This window comes from Lepisosteus platostomus, unplaced genomic scaffold (genome assembly GCF_059453375.1).
Source record: "Lepisosteus platostomus isolate fLepPlt1 unplaced genomic scaffold, fLepPlt1.hap1 Scaffold_29_H1, whole genome shotgun sequence".
In the NCBI taxonomy this organism is placed as follows: domain Eukaryota; kingdom Metazoa; phylum Chordata; class Actinopteri; order Semionotiformes; family Lepisosteidae; genus Lepisosteus; species Lepisosteus platostomus.
In genome coordinates this window covers 1,673,589-1,695,651 of record NW_028291657.1, presented here as the reverse complement: position 1 = coordinate 1,695,651, position 22,063 = coordinate 1,673,589, and the positions used below count along the sequence as shown (strand labels likewise).

At 43.1% G+C, this 22,063-nt stretch overlaps 1 protein-coding gene and 1 long non-coding RNA gene across 2 annotated transcripts; both read left to right on the top strand.

The window, feature by feature from the left end:
* The first annotated feature begins 12,011 nt into the window (after positions 1 to 12,011).
* Positions 12,012 to 13,946, top strand: LOC148635286 (uncharacterized). Its single transcript, XM_088623620.1, has 2 exons — positions 12,012 to 13,142; positions 13,546 to 13,946. Exon 1 carries the CDS (start codon positions 12,026 to 12,028, stop codon positions 12,548 to 12,550), a length of 525 nt encoding a protein of 174 aa, XP_088479746.1. The 5' UTR covers positions 12,012 to 12,025; the 3' UTR covers positions 12,551 to 13,142; positions 13,546 to 13,946.
* Positions 13,947 to 20,630: 6,684 nt separating this feature from the next.
* On the top strand, positions 20,631 to 21,961 carry LOC148635285 (uncharacterized). The gene is made up of 2 exons (XR_015933271.1): positions 20,631 to 21,155; positions 21,559 to 21,961. It is a non-coding gene; the product is annotated as an uncharacterized LOC148635285 (long non-coding RNA).
* Positions 21,962 to 22,063: the final 102 nt, after the last annotated feature.

Genomic DNA, 22,063 nt, shown 5'->3' with positions numbered 1-22,063 from the left:
AGTAGCCCTCGTGTCACCTTCGGAGCTGTGAGCGATGGGGATCATAATTAAAAGGGGTACAGTTACTTTGAAAATGTGTATGTGATACTTAAATTTAAATAAAATAAAAAGATAAATTATATAACACAGACTGCTATCTACGTCCATGTGTTTAAGACGTATGAATCGGTTTTAAAACAGGCACACCCCTTTACTTCTCACAAATCCAACTGGAGTCTCAGTCCGTCGTCGCGATGAATTAGGAGCTCAGATGTAGGCTAAGTGATTGCAATTTACTTATTTAAAAGAACCACTTCAAATCAAAAGGGAGACATTTTGTAATGGTAGTTATCGTATTATACAGTATACGTAATTGTAGATATACAGTACATAAAGGGTATGAATAGGTGTGAGCTTTTACTGTATATTTAATATTTTATCTGACCCATTTGTAGAAACCGCCTACTCAGATTTAGTTAAGTGGTCTGCCACCATAAAGACAGAAAAATATAATGACACCCTGTTACATTAACTGTAAAATAAACGCCGTAACTGCGGCCATATGAAAATTTGGATAAAGATTATACAAACATCCTAAGGAGCTGTATGACATATGAGCGTCGTAATAATGGTTGGTGACCTGATGTAACAGTGCTCCCTGAATTACGTGATCTGTATATACACAAATACAGATATATCACATAGGGAGATGCAGTCAAACATTGCATTGCTATCGTCGTGGTGAACGATTTCTCCGCTGTTTAAAACTTGTTTGGTAAGTGTCATCAAATATGCTTGTCAATTTGTAGCGAAATCGATATACTGTATCATAATCCTTCAGCTATCTATAATGTAGTGAAACGGCTAATTAATATTGATAAATTCCCTTATTCACAGTGACTTTTGCTCAAACCCCTGTTGCATAATGGATTAATTTTATATAAAAAAAACATTTATATCATAGATATAATACAAGCTTTGAAATGAAATAGTACATTTCCAAGTTTCAGTTAAACATTTTTAAAAAAGCTCGTGACTTTAAGCATTCTGAACATTGAGAATGTTATTTGGGAAACAAATGTTTATTATAATGTTTATGTTTAGGATCTGTCTCCTACTGAGTCAGCATGCAGCATTCAACACCATTAGGTTTAATATGAAAAAGTTGTGTATTTCCTGAATTGTTTTTTTTATTCTTTTCTATTAGACCATACTAGACTGTGCAGCATATAATTTATTTGCCATTTTTGCCTTTTCCAGATACCTGGGAAACAAAGCTCATATCTCATTTGCCAATGGAGCCCAGTCCTAAGCCTGGTGCTCTGTCCCCCTCCCCGAAGGACACAGACTCGAATCGACCCGCGCCCTTAAGGCAAAAGGATCTGATCTCCACGTACTGCCCGCCTCCCAAGATACAGCTTCTGAAGGACACCTTCCAAGAGAAACTGATGCAGGAAAAGGAGAAAAAAATGATCGCCATATACAATCGGCGGCAGGAGGCAGCTCTACAGAAGATGAGAAAATCTTTCCAATATGTCAAATACGCTGCGGAGAAGAAGACGGGGAACAGCTATCACTTCCAAGCCCAACAGGGCCCCGAGAAGAACATTGTGGGGTATGATCGGTCTTACCCCCTGAAGCCTATGGGTAACAGGAAAGTCTCTGACCCTGGTGAGGTTCGGGCTGTGGACCGCCCGGAAGCACAGAGTGATTCCTTTTTTGCCCCCACCCCGCCTCAGGATGGTCATGAGAGGCCCTGCGAGAGGCTGGGCAGGAGGGGCTCAAGAGTATGCAAACCTAAGGACAGGACTGTCCTCCCCATGGTGGCGACCCCTCCAGGGCAATGCCCTTCTCATGCCAATGGGAAGGAGCACTTTCATTTGCAAGAGGAGCTACGATAAGTGGCCGAGGCAGAGGCCGCGCTGAAGGAGGAGCATCGCCGGAGGGAGGTCAGTCTGCAGGATGAGATGTGCCGGAAGGAGGCCATGATGAAGGATGAGATTCGCCAGAAGGAGGCCATGATGCAGGCGAAGCTCTTCAGAGCTCAGGAGGAGCTGAGGATGGTTCAGAGAGAGATGGAAGACTCCAGAGAGGTGGCCGGAAGGGAAAATAGAGGACTCCTGACCCGAAGGAAGACACTCCAGGCGAGGCAGAGCGAGCTTCGCCCCAGAGGACCGTGGGCCAACCACCGCTCTAAGGCCGTGCCTCTTCTGACCTGCAGAATGGAGAAGCAAAAAGCCTTCACTCCAAGGAAAGCCCTTCCTTTCAAAGGAGACAACCTTGATTATGGTTCTCCAATGGAAGACGGCGGATGCGCAGAATCGCACTTTCCCTCTGCGCTTTCCCATCAGGAGAGACGTCAAGTGAGCCCTTGCAGCCGTGGGCTAGAAGACGTCCCCTGTGGAAGGAGAAAGTACCTCAAGAAAGCAAGGCTCCCTGAAAGTGACGTGTCAGCGGCACAGGCCGCGCAGGCCCACTTCAGAAATAACACCGCATGTCTGGATGAACAAACTCTGTCAGTGGAAAACAGATATTTGTCCCCTACAAGTCTGATGTGCCCTATCGCTGAGCAATTTCCATATGAGAATAGCCAGAGTGGAAACCCTCAGCTGGTGCCCTGTGAACTGTGTCACAGGAAGTTTGCTGTAGAGAGGTTGGAGAAACACAGCAAGATCTTCAAGAAGCTTCAGAATTCAAAGAGGAAGGTTTTTGACTCTTTCAAGCACAGGGCCAAGGGAACAGAACTGGAGACATACATCCATAAGAAGAAGGTTAAACCGCCAATCGTGGTAAGGGCTATCCTTAAACTCTTTCCAAGCTTCCCTTGTTTTCTCCTAGAGTCAGACTTAGCTTATAAATCAATGTAAACAATAAATAAGTGTTTTGTGAAGTACTCCTCTGAAAAACTGCCGCAAAGGCACATTTGCCAGACAGAATAAATGGGTCTTAGTGACTTCTGAATTCTGTTGTAAAAATTTACATGAGATATCAAGCAAATAGCACTCACGGGAAAAAAACCATAACTAAATTGTACTCTCTACCCAATGACCTGAAAGGTAGCCCCAGAAAGCTAAGTTATTACTGTATTGATATTTTCTTGTCTTGTGAATGGTTTGTGACCAGACTGTACGCAGTGGTAGTCTGGACTTTTTCTGGAAGCTGTTTTATTGGTTTCATTTCCTGTTCCCAGCTGAGAAAGATCAACTGGAGGCAGATGTCACGACCACCAGCCAGCTGAGATCAACACGTAAGCGAGCCAATCAGCACCAGCAGCGGATTACTACTAACAAGCGCCGCCGCACGAGTTATCACACCTGCAATTGCTCTACCGTGCGGCACGCCGGGTTATTTATACCTTTCTTACCTGATTCCCGTTGTTCGGTATTGAGTTCTCTACTTGTTGCTCAGCCTAGCGTTCTTACCCCTCTTTTGCCTTCCTGGAATTCTGCCTGCACCTTTTGCCTTCGGACTTCGGATCTCGTCTCGCCCCTTGGATTGTTTGCCATCATTGGCTGTTTTGGATTTGACGCTGTAGCTCTCTTTTCGACCACGATTCTGTCTCACGTTTTGGATTGTTCGCCATCAGTGCCTTTACCGGATCTCGACCTACCTTCGCCTTCGGACTACGACTCAGCTCCTGGATTTGCTCGGTACGTTTACTTACCTCCCTGCGACTCCTGCATCTGCATCGGATCCTTTTCACCTCTACAGAGCAGCGTTACAGAATACCGAGCCTGATTATGGATCCCGCAGACGCACAGACCCTTCGTTCCCTTCTCCCGCAGCATTCCCAAACCATCGCCCAGCTTCAATCTTCTCTCCAACTGCTCACTAACCAGGTCGCCTGGCTTTTTTCTTCCCCTGTTTCGCCGGCTCCCGCACCGATTCCTGCAACGCCTTTTTTACAAACACCTGCTCCAACACCTGCGGCCCCGCCCACCACTCCCTCAACTTTACCATTTGTACTCCCGGAGAAGTATGACGGCAATCCTGCAGGCTGCAGGGGCTTTATTGCCCAGTGCTCCCTGGCTTTTCAGCTGCAGCCTGAGCGTTTTTCTACTTCTCGAGAGAGGATCGGATTCGCACTTTCCTTGCTCACAGGCAAAGCATTGGATTGGGCTGCAGTATTGCTTGCTAGAGGAGATCAGCTGTTCTCTGACTTTCAGCTTTTTGCTGACCGTCTCCAGGCGCGTTTTTCTCAAAGCAACCCGGATTTGACTTGCCTTCGGCTTTCCTCTCTTCGCCAGGGCGACAGACCACTGCAAGATTATGTGGCTGAATTCCAAGCCCTCGCCACGGAGTCTGCCTGGAACCCTGAAGCTTTGGTTTGCCTCTTCACTAAGGGTCTCTCGGAGGATCTAAAGGACCACCTGGTGCTCATGTCTTTACCCACCTGGTCTCTAGAGGCGGCTATCGCTGCGGTAGTTGAATTGGACACTCGCATTCGGCTGCGGAGAGCGGAGAGACACCCAGGAAGCAGACCTGTGCGCCCCATGGGTCCTCCCCTCGTGGCGCCCACCCTGCCACATGCACCCCTGTCCTTGGAGGAAAAGGAAAGGCGCCGTCAGGAGGGGCTGTGTCTGTACTGCTCTGCGTCGGGTCACCTGCTCGCTACTTGTCCTTTGAGACCCCCACATCCACCTCGAGCTCCCCCACTGCCTACTGTTAGTGTCAGTAGTGCTGTTTTTTCACAATCCTCTTCAGGGCCTTTATTCCCAGCTGAGATTTCCTGGATGGACACGCACCTTCCCCTTTCGGTTTTGGTGGATTCAGGGGCAGCTGGGAATTTTATGGATTCCTCTTTTGCTAAGAAGTGGGATATTTTGGACCTTACACTAATCAGTGACTTTCACATGGACTATCCTAATCGGCCGTCTCGGGCGTCGGGAGCCGCCCGTGAAGGGGGGGGTACTGTCACGACCACCAGCCAGCTGAGATCAACACGTAAGCGAGCCAATCAGCACCAGCAGCGGATTACTACTAACAAGCGCCGCCGCACGAGTTAACACACCTGCAATTGCTCTACCGTGCGGCACGCCGGGTTATTTATACCATTCTTACCTGATTCCTGTTGCTCGGTATTGAGTTCTCTACTTGTTGCTCAGCCTTGCGTTCTTACCCCTCTTTTGCCTTCCTGGAATTCTGCCTGCACCTTTTACCTTCGGACTTCGGATCTCGTCTCGCCCCTTGGATTGTTTGCTATCATTGCCTGTTTTGGACTTGACCCTGTAGCTCTCTTTTCGACCACGATTCTGTCTCACGTTTTGGATTGTTCGCCATCAGTGCCTTTACCGGATTTCGACCTACCTTCGCCTTCAGACTACGACTCAGCTCCTGGATTTGCTCGGTACGTTTACTTACCTCCCTGCGACTCCTGCATCTGCATCGGATCCTTTTCACCTCTACAGAGCAGCGTTACAGCAGAAGCACGAGGATTTCATTCCGAGCATCAAACAGGCCAGGAAGGTGCAGCAGGTGATCACGCAAGGAGGGAAGGTTGTGAACCTTCCCCAGCCCCCCGCGAATCCAAACCCCGACTACGTGCCCTGCCCTCACTGCGGCCGGCGCTTTGCCCCCAGGCCGGCACAGAGGCACATCCCCAAGTGTCAGCACATCAGGAGCCGCCCTCCTCCTCCTCCTCCTCGCAGATGAAAACTGATGTGAAGAAGAGCAAAAGAGTAATGATCTTGGCTCACGACTCACGTCCTGCTTTTTCTTTTTAGAAATATATTTAGCACAGTTCATCCGTATGATGATAAAAAAAATGTTACCTTGTTTTAATAAAATGATTTTTTTTTGGTGGACTGGTGTTTGCGTAACTGTGGTTATTTCAGTTTTTTTCCCTTGCGAAAATGTGTGTCGACCGTGAAAATAAATTTCAAGCTGTTCTTATCATTCATACACCTTGACCTCCTAAAAATAATTTTTCAACCTGCAACGTACAATTAGCAGGCAATAGAACAGGTCACATTGGCCTTGGAACCATCAAAAAGTAGTATTCACACATTCTCGGCATCAATTTTCCTTAAAAACAACTGAAAAAGCAAGGTAAAGAGTGATTGATTTTTTTTAATGAAAGTTATTTGATTTAATTTATTTAATTTTCATAATATTTGAAATATGTTGGGATTAATGTGACTCAATATTATCTGCAGCTCTTACACTCCAGGCACCTGATAAAGTGGAACGCAGTGTCTTTGCCTTACATGGCGCTCAGCTCTTCCTCAATCCCAGCAGAAGCAGCAGCCTCCGGGTCCTGCCTCATGCACAGCTTAAAATGCAACACCGAGTAATACAACAAACAACAGGGAAAACCATTCATGATCAGACACATCCGTTGATTGCTGGCTCTCAGTAAAGGGACATTGCTGTGGTCCACGCATGAATCTGTTTTCTAAGTGCCTTATCCAATACAGTGTTGGGGCCAGTTTTCCCAGAAGCCAATTAAAGGGGAACACACAATAACTTGTAAAACCTCCAATTTACATCACAAAATAGACTACATTTCAAGGTTAAAGAATTACCATGTTCTGCGATTCAGAAAGAGGCAGCAAAACTTCCTGTAATCTGATGTGGCCCTGTGACATTGTAAAGGAGCAGGCTTGTGAATACACCTCGTTTAATCCAATGGAAATATTACTCTAAACTTTTTTACGTTTTTGCCAATAAATAATACTACATTGTTAACTCTGCATAAAGAACCTTGGAATGGAATGTTTTTTGCTGTGAAATGTTTGCTGCATAACCTATACCTTTTCTCTCCTACATCACATTGCATTAGTCATTACAGTGATTAGTGAGCAGGAAGGGCTGCATCACATCGCAATTTGTGTGGAACTTGAATGCGAATTTGTTACAACATGGCGTAACTTACAGTACTTTCACAAAGTTCATGATTTTGTGCTCAATTTTGAGTTTGTAAAGTTTTTCTATAATGTCAATGATTTTATTTTGTGACTGAAATTAAATAATTTTGTGTCTGCAAAATTCGGACTGTAGTTCCACCTTAACCTACTAGTACTGTATGTCTTTGGACTGTGGGAAGAAACTGGAGCACCTGGAAGAAATCCACACAAATGAAGGGAGAACATACAATTCCATCCAGACTGCACCCCAGGAATTGAACCCAGGACCCCAGCTCTGTGAACCACAGTGCCACCTCATTGCTATAGTCACTATAATTAAAGTAAAAACTTATTTGCAAATGAGCAGCCTGGGATCCAAAAGGATCAAGACAAGGATCCAAACAAAGCACTATCCCAAAGCTTGGCTTTGTACAGTATATCATACAGGGCTTGATGCAGAAGGCAGATAATCTAAGTCCATGCAATAATTGCTAAGGGAAAGTGACTTTGTGTTTTTGGAGGGAAGTCACTCAACATGGAGCTGTGTTAGTGAAATGATTGTTCTGATGTACAGCTGATGTCCAAACACTGAAAACATGATTGTGTATGCAATCGCACTCCTGAGCTCCATTGGGTATGGTTAAAATAACTTTTTATAGTTCATCACATTCAAAGTGTGTGTACTTGATGAAAGTGTAACACGCATTTGGAGGAGTTATTCAGGATTTTCTTTCATTCAACTATTTCAAGACCCATTATTTTCAGATGTTGTAGTATACGTGAATAATGAAAGGCCTTCATATTACACAATGAAGGAATGACTTCACAGGTGTGAAGAATAAAAGATTAATTCAGCTCACTTTGGGGAGTTTCACAATGGCCCTCCTTATAGAAATGTGGGTTTGATTAAAGGAGTGAAGAAAAAGCACTGAATAATATTTGCTTCTGTAAACGTAATCATCTCAAAATATGGTTGAAGAAATGAAAGAAATTGAAGAAGGTTAAACATAATCCAAAACGTATAAGGTCAATTTAAGTACAACCAGAATTCTAGTGTTTATGCAATGCATCTGTGGGTTGATATGAAATACGGCCGTACTTAAACTAAATGAGGTTATCGAGAGCATATTCCGAGTACGACTGTGGCCAGTTGTACTGTGAACTGCGAGGACAGTATCTTATCCTGAACTGGCTGTGCGAATACCGTCCTCTGCTGGCAGAAGGAATAGATTACAACGGCACTGTATTGGCGATTAGTCCTATTGCTAGAATATTGAAACAACAAGGAGTCCGCGGAGTCAAGCAATGCTGAATAAACAAGTACCTGAAATTCAATAGGATTTTGTGTATTGATTACAAATAGGTGTGGAATTCTCATGTACAGTGGTATTCATGGATTCCTTACACAAGCAGCCGTTGTTATGATACTTTCGTAATCTGAATATAAATCTGTTATCTACTTGAAACTGTAATTATTGAATAGATTAATGTCTTTGAAATGCTTCATTAACTGGGCAGTTTCCATGTTTGGAAATGTTTTTATTTTGATTGCTGATTGCTAGATACTGTATGTTTAATAGGCATGCTGTTAATATTTTCTACAAGAGCCAAATAAGACAGTTATGCTGTAGTAAGCGATATATAAGTTATATAACATAAGTTATATTTTGTTCTGAGGTCAATTTCAATCTCATACTAAATTACTGGTGTCCTTTTATCTGAGAAACACTACCTGATTGATCACCTGATGCCTAGAAATTAGCATGCACAGTAGATCAGCGTTTAGCATTGCTAGCTCACCTGGGGTGCTATCTGTATGGAGCTTGTATGTTCTCCCCATGTTTGCATGAGTTTGCTTTGGGTGCTCCGGCTTCCTCCCACACTTCAAAGAACTACTGGTAGGTTAATTGGCTTCTGGGATAATTGGTGAGTGTCTGTGTCTTCCCTGCATTGGACTACCATCCAGTCCCAGGTATCTCCTGCTTATTGCTTTCTGAGGCTCTGGTTCCCCCGTGCCCCGCGACCCCCTGACCCCCTGACCCTGAATTGGATGAAGCGGTTAGAAAATGGGTGGTTTCTGTTATGCTCTGGTCATGCTCTGCCATAGCAACAACTTGTAAAAAATGCAGATGCTAGGATTTAACTCAAAGAAGGAGCTCAGAGCACTGTGTTGGCATCACTGTACAGGTGTCCAGTTTGTTTTAGAACATGTGCTAAAATCTTATTTACTAACTTCTAGACTTTTTACCCCCCATATCAGCCTGCAGGTGCACAGTGGTCTGTGGACACCCTCCTTGCTCTGTCGTAAAACAGGAAATAAAAAGCAACTGGTTTTGACTTTAATGCACTGAGACTGTGGAACTCACAGAACTCTCTTGTCAGAAAGGCAGCTTCTAACAGCTTTTAAGTGAAGACTAAGAACACTTTTCTATTTTATTAAAATAGATTATATATGTTTTGTTTAAATATATGTTATAAATGTTAAAATGACAGCTCGTATAAGCTTGTATTTTTACCTTTCGATCATTTTTATAATTGCTTTGAGTTGCTTTTACCATGATAAACAGTACAAAATATGAGGTGTTGAACTTGTCTAAAGTTTTAAAGCGCTTTATAATGTAAAGTGTGATGACAGTCCTTGGCGGTCTATGTAACAATTTTTCTTGAAGTAGGTCATCGGGCCAACAGTATATAAACATTACAGCTCAAGTGCTTTTGTATCTGAACGCTTTTAGGTAAGTATTTTAGCAGCTGCGGTATTAATAATGATTTTAATGGCAAATTCAATTGCAGGTAAAATAAAAATGGCGGATAACTTTCTTTCTAGCTTCGTGAAGCGGTCGCGCCATATTATACATATATACCATAATAAGAAACATAATATGTACAGTAGAATTTTTCACTTTAAGCTGGCGTTATCCAGAACCGGGTCAGGGCCCGGACCCGGACCGTGCAGTGTGGTCCGTCGGCCTTCTAAAGATGTTTAGGAGATCGGGGCGCCCTTGGATTTGATTAGAAACTTGCATAATTTCTTAACTTGACCCCATTATCTTAAAAAAAAAACGGCCAGGCCCAGACCAAAGTATGAAGGCTGCGAGGATCGGGGGACTCTCATTTTTGGTCACAGCATACAGTAGTAGATCAGTAACCTCTGTTTATCGTGATAACCTTTAATTATTTTCCAGTACTTTTTCAAATGATAAAACACATTATCTCGCCAGTTTTGCTAAACATACGGTTTTAGTGTTTACGCATAAATTTGTAAGCCGTAGGCTTAAATCTCGTGTTCTTATTTTCTGCATTTTCATCGTAAGGGAAGGTGCTCGTTTGCGATTTACGCGCTGAATATTGTAAGCAGAGGAGCCTCAAGGCACAGCCTCGTCTTAACACCATCGTTTGCATTGTTATTGTCATCCAGAAAAGCAGTCGTAAGAAAATGAATCTGTGCCGGCTCCGAACATTAAAAATACTATGTCTAGACTGCAAATACATCCCAATCTTACTATCAACACATTTTAAGAGCCCTCTCCTTTCCACCGGTATACAAGCTAAGAGAGAAATATTGGAAATCCCATCTGAAGTAGCCCTCGTCTCACCTTCGGAGCTGTGAGCGATGGGGATCATAATTAAAAGGGGTACAGTTACTTTGAAAATGTGTATGTGATACTTAAATTTAAATAAAATAAAAAGATAAATTATATAACACAGACTGCTATCTATGTCCATGTGTTTAAGACGTATGAATCGGTTTTTAAACAGGCACACCCCTTTACTTCTCACAAATCCAACTGGAGTCTCAGTCTGTCGTCGCGATGAATTAGGAGCTCAGATGTAGGCTAAGTGAGTGCAATTTACTTATTTAAAAGAACCACTTCAAATCAAAAGGGAGACATTTTGTAATGGTAGTTATCGTATTATACAGTATACGTAATTGTAGATATACAGTACATAAAGGGTATGAATAGGTGTGAGCTTTTACTGTATATTTAATATTTTATCTGACCCATTTGTAGAAACCGCCTACTCAGATTTAGTTAAGTGGTCTGCCACCATAAAGACAGAAAAATATAATGACACCCTGTTACATTAACTGTAAAATAAACGCCGTAACTGCGGCCATATGAAAATTTGGATAAAGATTATACAAACATCCTAAGGAGCTCTATGACATATGAGCGTCGTAATAATGGTTGGTGACCTGACGTAACAGTGCTCCCTGAATTACGTGATCTGTATATACCCAAATACAGATATATCACATAGGGAGATGCAGTTAAACATTGCATTGCTATCGTCGTGGTGAACTATTTCTCCGCTGTTTGAGACTTGTTTGGTAAGTGTCATCAAATATGCTTGTCAATTTGTAGCGAAATCGATATATTGTATCATAATCCTTCAGCTATCTATAATGTAGTGAAACGGCTAATTAATATTGATAAATTCCCTTATTCACAGTGACTTTTGCTCAAACCCCTGTTGCATAATGGGTTAATTTTATATAAAAAAAACATTTATATCATAGATATAATACAAGCTTTGAAATGAAATAGTACATTTCCAGGTTTCAGTTAAACATATTTAAAAAAGCTCGTGACTTTAAGCATTCTGAACATTGAGAATGTTATTTGGGAAACAAATGTTTATTATAATGTTTATGTTTAGGATCTGTCTCCTACTGAGTCAGCATGCAGCATTCAACACCATTAGGTTTAATATTAAAAAGTTGTGTGTTTCCTGAATTGTTTTTTTTATTCTTTTCTATTAGACCATACTAGACTGTGCAGGATATCATTTATTTGCCATTTTTGCCTTTTCCAGATACCTGGGAAACAAAGCTCATATCTCATTTGCCAATGGAGCCCAGTCCTAAGCCTGGTGCTCTGTCCCCCTCCCCGAAGGACACAGACTCGAATCAACCCGCGCCCTTAAGGCGACAGGATCTGATCTCCACGTACTGCCCGCCTCCCAAGATACAGCTTCTGAAGGACACCTTCCAAGAGAAACTGATGCAGGAAAAGGAGAAAAAAATGATCGCCATATACAATCGGCGGCAGGAGGCAGCTCTACAGAAGATGAGAAAATCTTTCCAATATGTCAAATACGCTGCGGAGAAGAAGATGGGGAACAGCTATCGCTTCCAAGCCCAACAGGGCCCCGAGAAGAACATTGTGGGGTATGATCGGTCTTACCCCCTGAAGCCTATGGGTAACAAGAAAGTCTCCGGCCCTGGTGAGGTTCGGGCTGTGGACCGCCCGGAAGCACAGAGTGATTCCTTGTTTGCCCCCACCCCGCCTCAGGATGGTCATGAGAGGCCCTGCGAGAGGCCGGGCAGGAGGGGCTCAAGAGTACGCAAACCTAAGGACAGGACTGTCCTCCCCATGGTGGCGACCCCTCCAGGGCAATGCCCTTCTCATGCCAATGGGAAGGAGCACTTTCAGTTGCAAGAGGAGCTACGAAAAGTGGCCGAGGCAGAGGCCGCGCTGAAGGAGGAGCATCGCCGGAGGGAGGCCAGCCTGCAGGATGAGATGCGCCGGAAGGAGGCCATGATGAAGGACGAGATTCGCCAGAAGGAGGCCATGATGCAGGCGAAGCTCTTCAGAGCTCAGGAGGAGCTGAGGATGGTTCCGAGAGAGATGGAAGACTCCAGAGAGGTGGCCGGAAGGGAAAATAGAGGCGAGGCAGAGCGAGCTTTGCCCCAGAGGACCATGGGCCAACCACCGCTCTAAGGCCGTGCCTCTTCTGACCTGCAGAATGGAGAAGCAAAAAGCCTTCACTCCAAGGAAAGCCCTTCCTATCAGAGGAGACAACCTTGATTATGGTTCTCCAATGGAAGATGGCGGATGCGCAGAATCGCACTTTCCCTCTGCGCTTTCCCATCAGGAGAGACGTCAAGTGAGCCCTTGCAGCCGTGGGCTAGAAGACGTCCCCTGTGGAAGGAGAAAGTATCTCAAGAAAGCAAGGCTCCCTGAAAGCGACGTGTCAGCGGCACAGGCCGCGCAGGGCCACTTCAGAAATAACACCACATGTCTGGATGAACAAACTCTGTCAGTGGAAAACAGATATTTGTCCCCTACAAGTCTGATGTGCCCTACCGCTGAGCAATTTCCATATGAGAATAGCCAGAGTGGAAACCCTCAGCTGGTGCCCTGTGAACTGTGTCACTGGAAGTTTGCTGTAGAGAGGCTGGAGAAACACAGCAAGATCTGCAAGAAGCTTCAGAATTCAAAGAGGAAGGTTTTTGACTCTTTCAAGCACAGGGCCAAGGGAACAGAACTGGAGACATACATCCATAAGAAGAAGGTTAAACCGCCAATCGTGGTAAGGGCTATCCTTAAACTCTTTCCAAGCTTCCCTTTTTTTCTCCTAGAGTCAGACTCAGCTTATAAATCAATGTAAACAATAAATAAGTGTTTTATGAAGTACTCTTCTGAAAAACTGCCGCAAAGGCACATTTGCCAGACAGAATAAATGTGTCTTAGTGACTTCTGAATTCTGTTGTAAAAATCTACATATCAAGCAAATAGCACTCACAGGAAACAAAACCATAACTACGTAAATTGTACTCTCTACCCAATGACCTGAAAGGTAGCCCCAGAAAGCTACGTTATTACTGTATTGATATTTTCTTGCCTTGTGAATGGTTTGCGACCAGACTGTGTACGCAGTGCTAGTCTGGACTTTTTCTGGAAGCTGTTTTATTGGTTTCATTTCCTGTTCCCAGCTGAGAAAGAACAACTGGAGGCAGAAGCACGAGGATTTCATTCGGAGCATCAAACAGGCCAGGGAGGTGCAGCAGGTGATCACGCAAGGAGGGAAAGTTGTGAACCTGCCCCAGCCCCCCGCGAATCCAAACCCCGACTACGTGCCCTGCCCTCACTGCGGCCGGCGCTTTGCCCCCAGGCCAGCACAGAGGCACTTCCCCAAGTGTCAGCACATCAGGAGCCGCCCTCCTCCTCCTCCTCGCAGATGAAAACTGATGTGAAGAAGAGCAAGAGAGTCATGATCTTGGCTCACGACTCACGTCCTGCTTTTTCTTTTTAGAAACACATTTAGCACAGTTCATCCGTATGATGATGAAAAAAAAATGTTACCTTATTTTAATTAAATGATTTTTTTTTGGTGGACTGGTGTTTGCGTAGCTGTGGTAATTTCAGTTTTTCTCTTATCATTCATACACCTTGACCTCCTAAAAATAATTTTTCAACCTGGAACGTACAATTAGCAGGCAATAGAACAGGTCACATTGGTCTTGGAACCATCAAAAAGCAGTATTCACACATTCTCGGCATCAATTTTCCTTAAAAACAACTGAAAAAGCAAGGTAAAGAGTGATTGATTTTTTTAATGAAAGTTATTTGATTTAATTTATTTAATTTTCATAATATTTGAAATATGTTGGGATTAATGTGACTCAATATTATCTGCAGCTCTTACACTCCAGGCACCTGATAAAGTGGAACGCAGTGTCTTTGCCTTACATGGCGCTCAGCTCTTCCTCAATCCCAGCAGAAGCAGCAGCCTCCGGGTCCTGCCTCATGCACAGCTTAAAATGCAACACCAAGTAATACAACAAACAACAGGGAAAACCATTCACGATCAGACACATCCGTTGATTGCTGGCTCTCAGTAAAGGGACATTGCATCATTACATCACAAAATAGACTACATTTCAAGGTTAAAGAATTACCATGTTCTGCGATTCAGAACGAGGCAGCAAAACTTCCTATAATCTGTTGTGGCCCTATGACATTGTAAAGGAGCAGGCTTGTGAATACATCTCGTTTAATCCAATGGAAATATAACTCTCAACTTTTTTACGTTTTTGCCAATAAATAATACTACATTGTTAACTCTGCATAAAGAACCTTGGAATGGAACGTTTTTTGCAGTGAAATGTTTGCTGCATAACCTATACCCTTTCTCTCCTACATCACATTGCATTAGTCATTACAGTGATTAGTGAGCAGGAAGGGCTGCATCACATCGCAATTTGTGTGGAACTTGAATGCGAATTTGTTACAACATGGCGTAACTTACAGTCCTTTCACAAAATTCATGATTTTGTGCTCAATTTTGAGTTTGTAAAGTTTTTCTATAATGTCAATGATTTTATTTTGTGACTGAAATTAAATACTTTTGTGTCTGCAAAATTGGGACTGTAGTTCCACCTTAACCTACTAGTACTGTATGTCTTTGGACTGTGGGAAGAAACTGGAGCACCTGGAAGAAATCCACACAAATGAAGGGAGAACATACAATTCCATCCAGACTGCACCCCAGGAATTGAACCCAGGACCCCAGCTCTGTGAACCACAGTGCCACCTCATTGCTATAGTCACTATAATTAATGTCAAAACTCATTTGCAAATGAGCAGCCTGGGATCCAAAAGGATCAAGACAAGGATCCAAACAAAGCACTATCCCAAAGCTTGGCTTTGTACCGTATATAATACAGGGCTTGATGCAGAAGGCAGATAATCAAAGTCCATGCAATAATTGCTAAGGGAAAGTGACTTTGTGTTCTTGGAGGGAAGTCATTCAACACGGAGCTGTGTTAGTGAAATGATTGTTCTGATGTACGGCTGATGTCCAAACACTGAAAACATGATTGTGTATGCAATCGCACTCCTGAGCTCCATTGGGTATGGTTAAAATAACTTTTTATAGTTCATCACATTCAAAGTGTGTGTACTTGATGAAAGTGTAACACGCATTTGGAGGAGTTATTCAGGATTTTCTTTCATTCAACTATTTCAAGACCCATTATTTTCAGATGTTGTAGTATACGTGAATAATGAAAGGCCTTCATATTACACAATGAAGGAATGACTTCGCAGGTGTGAAGAATAAAAGATTAATTCAGCTCACTTTGGGGAGTTTCACAATGGCCCTCCTTATAGAAATGTGGGTTTGATTAAAGGAGTGAAGAAAAAGCACTGAATAATATTTGCTTCTGTAAACGTAATCATCTCAAAATATGGTTGAAGAAATTGAAGAAGGTTAAACATAATCCAAAACGTATAAGGTCAATTTAAGTACAACCAGAATTCTAGTGTTTATGCAATGCATCTGTGGGTTGATATGAAATATGGCCGTACTTAAACTAAACGAGGTTATCGAGAGCATATTCCGAATACGGCTTTGGCCAGTTGTGCTGTGAACTGCGAGGACCGTATCTTATCCTGAACTGGCTGTGCGAATACCGTCCTCTGCTGGCAGAAGGAATAGATTACAACGGCACTGTATTGGCGATTAGTCCTATTGCTAGAATATTGAAACAACAAGGAGTCCGCGGAGTCAAGCAATGCTGAATAAACAAGTACCTGAAATTCAATAGGATTTTGTGTATTGATTACAAATAGGTGTGGAATTCTCATGTACAGTGGTATTCATGGATTCCTTACACAAGCAGCAGTTGTTATGATGCTTTCGTAATCTGAATATAAATCTGTTATCTACTTAAAACTGTAATTATTGAATAGATTAATGTCTTTGAAATGCTTCATTAACTGGGCAGTTTCCATGTTTGGAAATGTTTTTATTTTGATTGCTGATTGCTAGATACTGTATGTTTAATAGGCATGCTGTTAATATTTTCTACAAGAGCCAAATAAGACAGTTATGCTGTAGTAAGTTCTATATAAGTTATATAACATAAGTTATATTTTGTTCTGAGGTCAATTTGAATCTCATACTAAATAACTGGTGTCCTTTTATCTGAGAAACACTACCTGATTGATCACCTGATGCCTAGAAATTAGCATGCACAGTAGCCCAGCGTTTAGCATTGCTAGCTCACAGTGCTGAGGCCCTGGGTACACTTCTGGACCTGGGGTGCTATCTGTATGGAGCTTGTATGTTCTCCCCATGTTTGCATGAGTTTGCTTTGGGTGCTCCGGCTTCCTCCCACAGTTCAAAGAACTACTGGTAGGTTAATTGGCTTCTGGGATAATTGGTGAGTGTCTGTGTCTTCCCTGCATTGGACTACCATCCAGTCCCAGGTATCTCCTGCTTATTACTTTCTGAGGCTCTGGCTCCCCCGTGCCCCCCGACCCCCTGACCCCCTGACCCTGAATTGGATGAAGCGGTTAGAAAATGGGTGGTTTCTGTTATGCTCTGGTCATGCTCTGCCATAGCAACAACTTGTAAAAAATGCAGAGGCTAGGATTTAACTCAAAGAAGGAGCTCAGATCACTGTGTTGGCATCACTGTACAGGTGTCCGGTGTGTTTTAGAACATATGTTAAAATCTTATTTACTAACTTCTAGACTTTTTACCCCCCATATCAGTCTGCAGGTGCACAGTGGTCTGTGGACACCCTCCTTGCTCTGTCGTAAAAGAGGAAATAAAAAGCAACTGGTTTTGACTTTAATGCACTGAGAGTGTGGAACTCACAGAACTCTCTTGTCAGAAAGGCAGCTTCTAACAGCTTTTAAGTGAAGACTAAGAACACTTTTCTATTTTATTAAAATAGATTATATATGTTTTGTTTAAATATATGTTATAAATGTTAAAACGACAGCTCGTATAAGCTTGTATTTTTACCTTTCGATCATTTTTAGAATTGCTTTGAGTTGCTTTTACCATGATAAACAGTACAAAATATGAGGTGTTGAACTTGTCTAAAGTTTTAAAGCGCTTAATGACGTAAAGTGTGATGACAGTCCTTGGCGGTCTATGTAACAATTCTTCTTGAAGTAGGTCATCGGGCCAACAGTATACAAACATTACAGCTCAAGTGCTTTTGTATCTGAACGCTTTTAGGTAAGTAATTTAGCAGCTGCGGTATTAATAATGATTTTAATGGCAAATTCAATTGCAGGTAAAATAAAAATGGCGGATAACTTTCTTTCTAGCTTCGTGAAGCGGTCGCGCTATATTATACATATATACCATAATAAGAAACATAATATGTACAGTAGAATTTTTCACTTTAAGCTGGCATTATCCAGAACCGGGTCAGGGCCCGGACCCGGACCGTGCAGTGTGGTCCGCCGGCCTTCTAAAGATGTTTAGGAGATCGAGGCGCCCTTGGATTTGATTAGAAACTTGCATAATTTCTTAACTTGACCCCATTATCTTAAAAAAAACGGCCAGGCCAAGACCAAAGCATGAAGGCTGCGAGGATCGGGGGACTCTCATTTTTGGTCACAGCGTACAGTAGTAGATCAGTAACCTCTGTTTATCGTGATAACCTTTAATTATTTTCCAGTACTTTTTTAAATGATAAAACACATTGTCTCGCCAGTTTTGCTAAAGATACGGTTTTAGTGTTTACGCATAAATTTGTAAGCCGTAGGTTTAAATCTCGTGGTCTTATTTTCTGCATTTTCATCGTAAGGGAAGGCGCTCGTTTGCGATTTACGCGCTGAATATTGTAAGCAGAGGAGCCTTAAGGCACAGCCTCGCCTTAACACCATCGTTTGCATTGTCATTGTCATCCAGAAAAGCAATCGTAAGAAAATGAATCTGTGGCGGCTCCGAACATTAAAAAAACTATATCTAGACTGCAAATACATCCCAATCTTACTATCAACACGTTTTAAGACCCCTCTCCTTTCCACCGGTATACAAGCTAAGAGAGAAATATTGGAAATCCCATCTGAAGTAGCCCTCGTCTCACCTTCGGAGCTGTGAGCGATGGGGATCATAATTAAAAGGGGTACAGTTACTTTGAAAATGTGTATGTGATACTTAAATTTAAATAAAATAAAAAGATAAATTATATAACACAGACTGCTATCTATGTCCATGTGTTTAAGACGTATGAATCGGTTTTAAAACAGGCACACCCCTTCTCACAAATCCGACTGGAGTCTCAGTCCGTCGTCGCGATGAATTAGGAGCTCAGATGTAGGCTAAGTGATTGCAATTTACTTATTTAAAAGAACCACTTCAAATCAAAAGGGAGACATTTTGTAATGGTAGTTATCGTATTATAGTATACGATAACTGTATACGTAGTATACGTAATTGTAGATATACAGTACATAAAGGGTATGAATAGGTGTGAGCTTTTACTGTATATTTAATATTTTATCTGACCCACTTGTAGAAACCGCCTACTCAGATTTATTTAAGTGGTCTGCCACCATAAAGACAGAAAAATATAATGACACCCTGTTACATTAACTGTAAAATAAACGCCGTAACTGCGGCCATATGAAAATTTGGATAAAGATTATACAAACATCCTAAGGAGCTCTATGACATATGAGCGTCGTAATAATGGTTGGTGACCTGACGTAACAGTGCTCCCTGAATTACGTGATCTGTATATACCCAAATACAGATATATCACATAGGGAGATGCAGTCAAACATTGCATTGCTATCGTCGTGGTGAACTATTTCTCCGCTGTTTGAGACTTGTTTGGTAAGTGTCATCAAATATGCTTGTCAATTTGTAGCGAAATCGATATATTGTATCATAATCCTTCAGCTATCTATAATGTAGTGAAACGGCTAATTAATATTGATAAATTCCCTTATTCACAGTGACTTTTGCTCAAACCCCTGTTGCATAATGGGTTAATTTTATATAAAAAAAACATTTATATCATAGATATAATACAAGCTTTGAAATGAAATAGTACATTTCCAGGTTTCAGTTAAACATATTTAAAAAAGCTCGTGACTTTAAGCATTCTGAACATTGAGAATGTTATTTGGGAAACAAATGTTTATTATAATGTTTATGTTTAGGATCTGTCTCCTACTGAGTCAGCATGCAGCATTCAACACCATTAGGTTTAATATTAAAAAGTTGTGTGTTTCCTGAATTGTTTTTTTTATTCTTTTCTATTAGACCATACTAGACTGTGCAGGATATCATTTATTTGCCATTTTTGCCTTTTCCAGATACCTGGGAAACAAAGCTCATATCTCATTTGCCAATGGAGCCCAGTCCTAAGCCTGGTGCCCTGTCCCCCTCCCCGAAGGACACAGACTCGAATCGACCCGCGCCCTTAAGGCAACAGGATCTGATCTCCACGTACTGCCCGCCTCCCAAGATACAGCTTCTGAAGGACACCTTCCAAGAGAAACTGATGCAGGAAAAGGAGAAAAAAATGATCGCCATGTACAATCGGCGGCAGGAGGCAGCTCTACAGAAGATGAGAAAATGTTTCCAATATGTCAAATACGCTGCGGAGAAGAAGATGGGGAACAGCTATCGCTTCCAAGCCCAACAGGGCCCCGAGAAGAACATTGTGGGGTATGATCGGTCTTACCCCCTGAAGCCTATGGGTAACAGGAAAGTCTCCGGCCCTGGTGAGGTTCGGGCTGTGGACCGCCCGGACGCACAGAGTGATTCCTTGTTTGCCCCCACCCCGCCTCAGGATGGTCATGAGAGGCCCTGCGAGAGGCCGGGCAGGAGGGGCTCAAGAGTACGCAAACCTCAGGACAGGACTGTCCTCCCCATGGTGGCGACCCCTCCAGGGAAATGCCCTTCTCATGCCAATGGGAAGGAGCACTTTCAGTTGCAAGAGGAGCTACGAAAAGTGGCCGAGGCAGAGGCCGCGCTGAAGGAGGAGCATCGCCGGAGGGAGGCCAGCCTGCAGGATGAGATGCGCCGGAAGGAGGCCATGATGCAGGCGAAGCTCTTCAGAGCTCAGGAGGAGCTGAGGATGGTTCCGAGAGAGATGGAAGACTCCAGAGAGGTGGCCGGAAGGGAAAATAGAGGCGAGGCAGAGCGAGCTTTGCCCCAGAGGACCATGGGCCAACCACCGCTCTAAGGCCGTGCCTCTTCTGACCTGCAGAATGGAGAAGCAAAAAGCCTTCACTCCAAGGAAAGCCCTTCCTTCCTATCAGAGGAGACAACCTTGATTATGGTTCTCCAATGGAAGATGGCGGATGCGCAGAATCGCACTTTCCCTCTGCGCTTTCCCATCAGGAGAGACGTCAAGTGAGCCCTTGCAGCCGTGGGCTAGAAGACGTCCCCTGTGGAAGGAGAAAGTATCTCAAGAAAGCAAGGCTCCCTGAAAGCGACGTGTCAGCGGCACAGGCCGCGCAGGGCCACTTCAGAAATAACACCACATGTCTGGATGAACAAACTCTGTCAGTGGAAAACAGATATTTGTCCCCTACAAGTCTGATGTGCCCTACCGCTGAGCAATTTCCATATGAGAATAGCCAGAGTGGAAACCCTCAGCTGGTGCCCTGTGAACTGTGTCACGGGAAGTTTGCTGTAGAGAGGCTGGAGAAACACAGCAAGATCTGCAAGAAGCTTCAGAATTCAAAGAGGAAGGTTTTTGACTCTTTCAAGCACAGGGCCAAGGGAACAGAACTGGAGACATACATCCATAAGAAGAAGGTTAAACCGCCAATCGTGGTAAGGGCTATCCTTAAACTCTTTCCAAGCTTCCCTTTTTTTCTCCTAGAGTCAGACTCAGCTTATAAATCAATGTAAACAATAAATAAGTGTTTTATGAAGTACTCTTCTGAAAAACTGCCGCAAAGGCACATTTGCCAGACAGAATAAATGTGTCTTAGTGACTTCTGAATTCTGTTGTAAAAATCTACATATCAAGCAAATAGCACTCACAGGAAACAAAACCATAACTACGTAAATTGTACTCTCTACCCAATGACCTGAAAGGTGGCCCCAGAAAGCTACGTTATTACTGTATTGATATTTTCTTGCCTTGTGAATGGTTTGCGACCAGACTGTGTACGCAGTGCTAGTCTGGACTTTTTCTGGAAGCTGTTTTATTGGTTTCATTTCCTGTTCCCAGCTGAGAAAGAACAACTGGAGGCAGAAGCACGAGGATTTCATTCGGAGCATCAAACAGGCCAGGGAGGTGCAGCAGGTGATCACGCAAGGAGGGAAAGTTGTGAACCTGCCCCAGCCCCCCGCGAATCCAAACCCCGACTACGTGCCCTGCCCTCACTGCGGCCGGCGCTTTGCCCCCAGGCCGGCACAGAGGCACATCCCCAAGTGTCAGCACATCAGGAGCCGCCCTCCTCCTCCTCCTCGCAGATGAAAACTGATGTGAAGAAGAGCAAAAGAGTCATGATCTTGGCTCACGACTCACGTCCTGCTTTTTCTTTTTAGAAACACATTTAGCACAGTTCATCCGTATGATGATGAAAAAAAAATGTTACCTTATTTTAATTAAATGATTTTTTTTTGGTGGACTGGTGTTTGCGTAGCTGTGGTTATTTCAGTTTTTCTCTTATCATTCATACACCTTGACCTCCTAAAAATAATTTTTCAACCTGGAACGTACAATTAGCAGG

Bases quoted from the DNA above. Each gene is read 5' to 3' on its own strand.
- LOC148635286 (XM_088623620.1), top strand. From the start codon at position 12,026: ATGGGTAACAAGAAAGTCTCCGGCCCTGGTGAGGTTCGGGCTGTGGAC.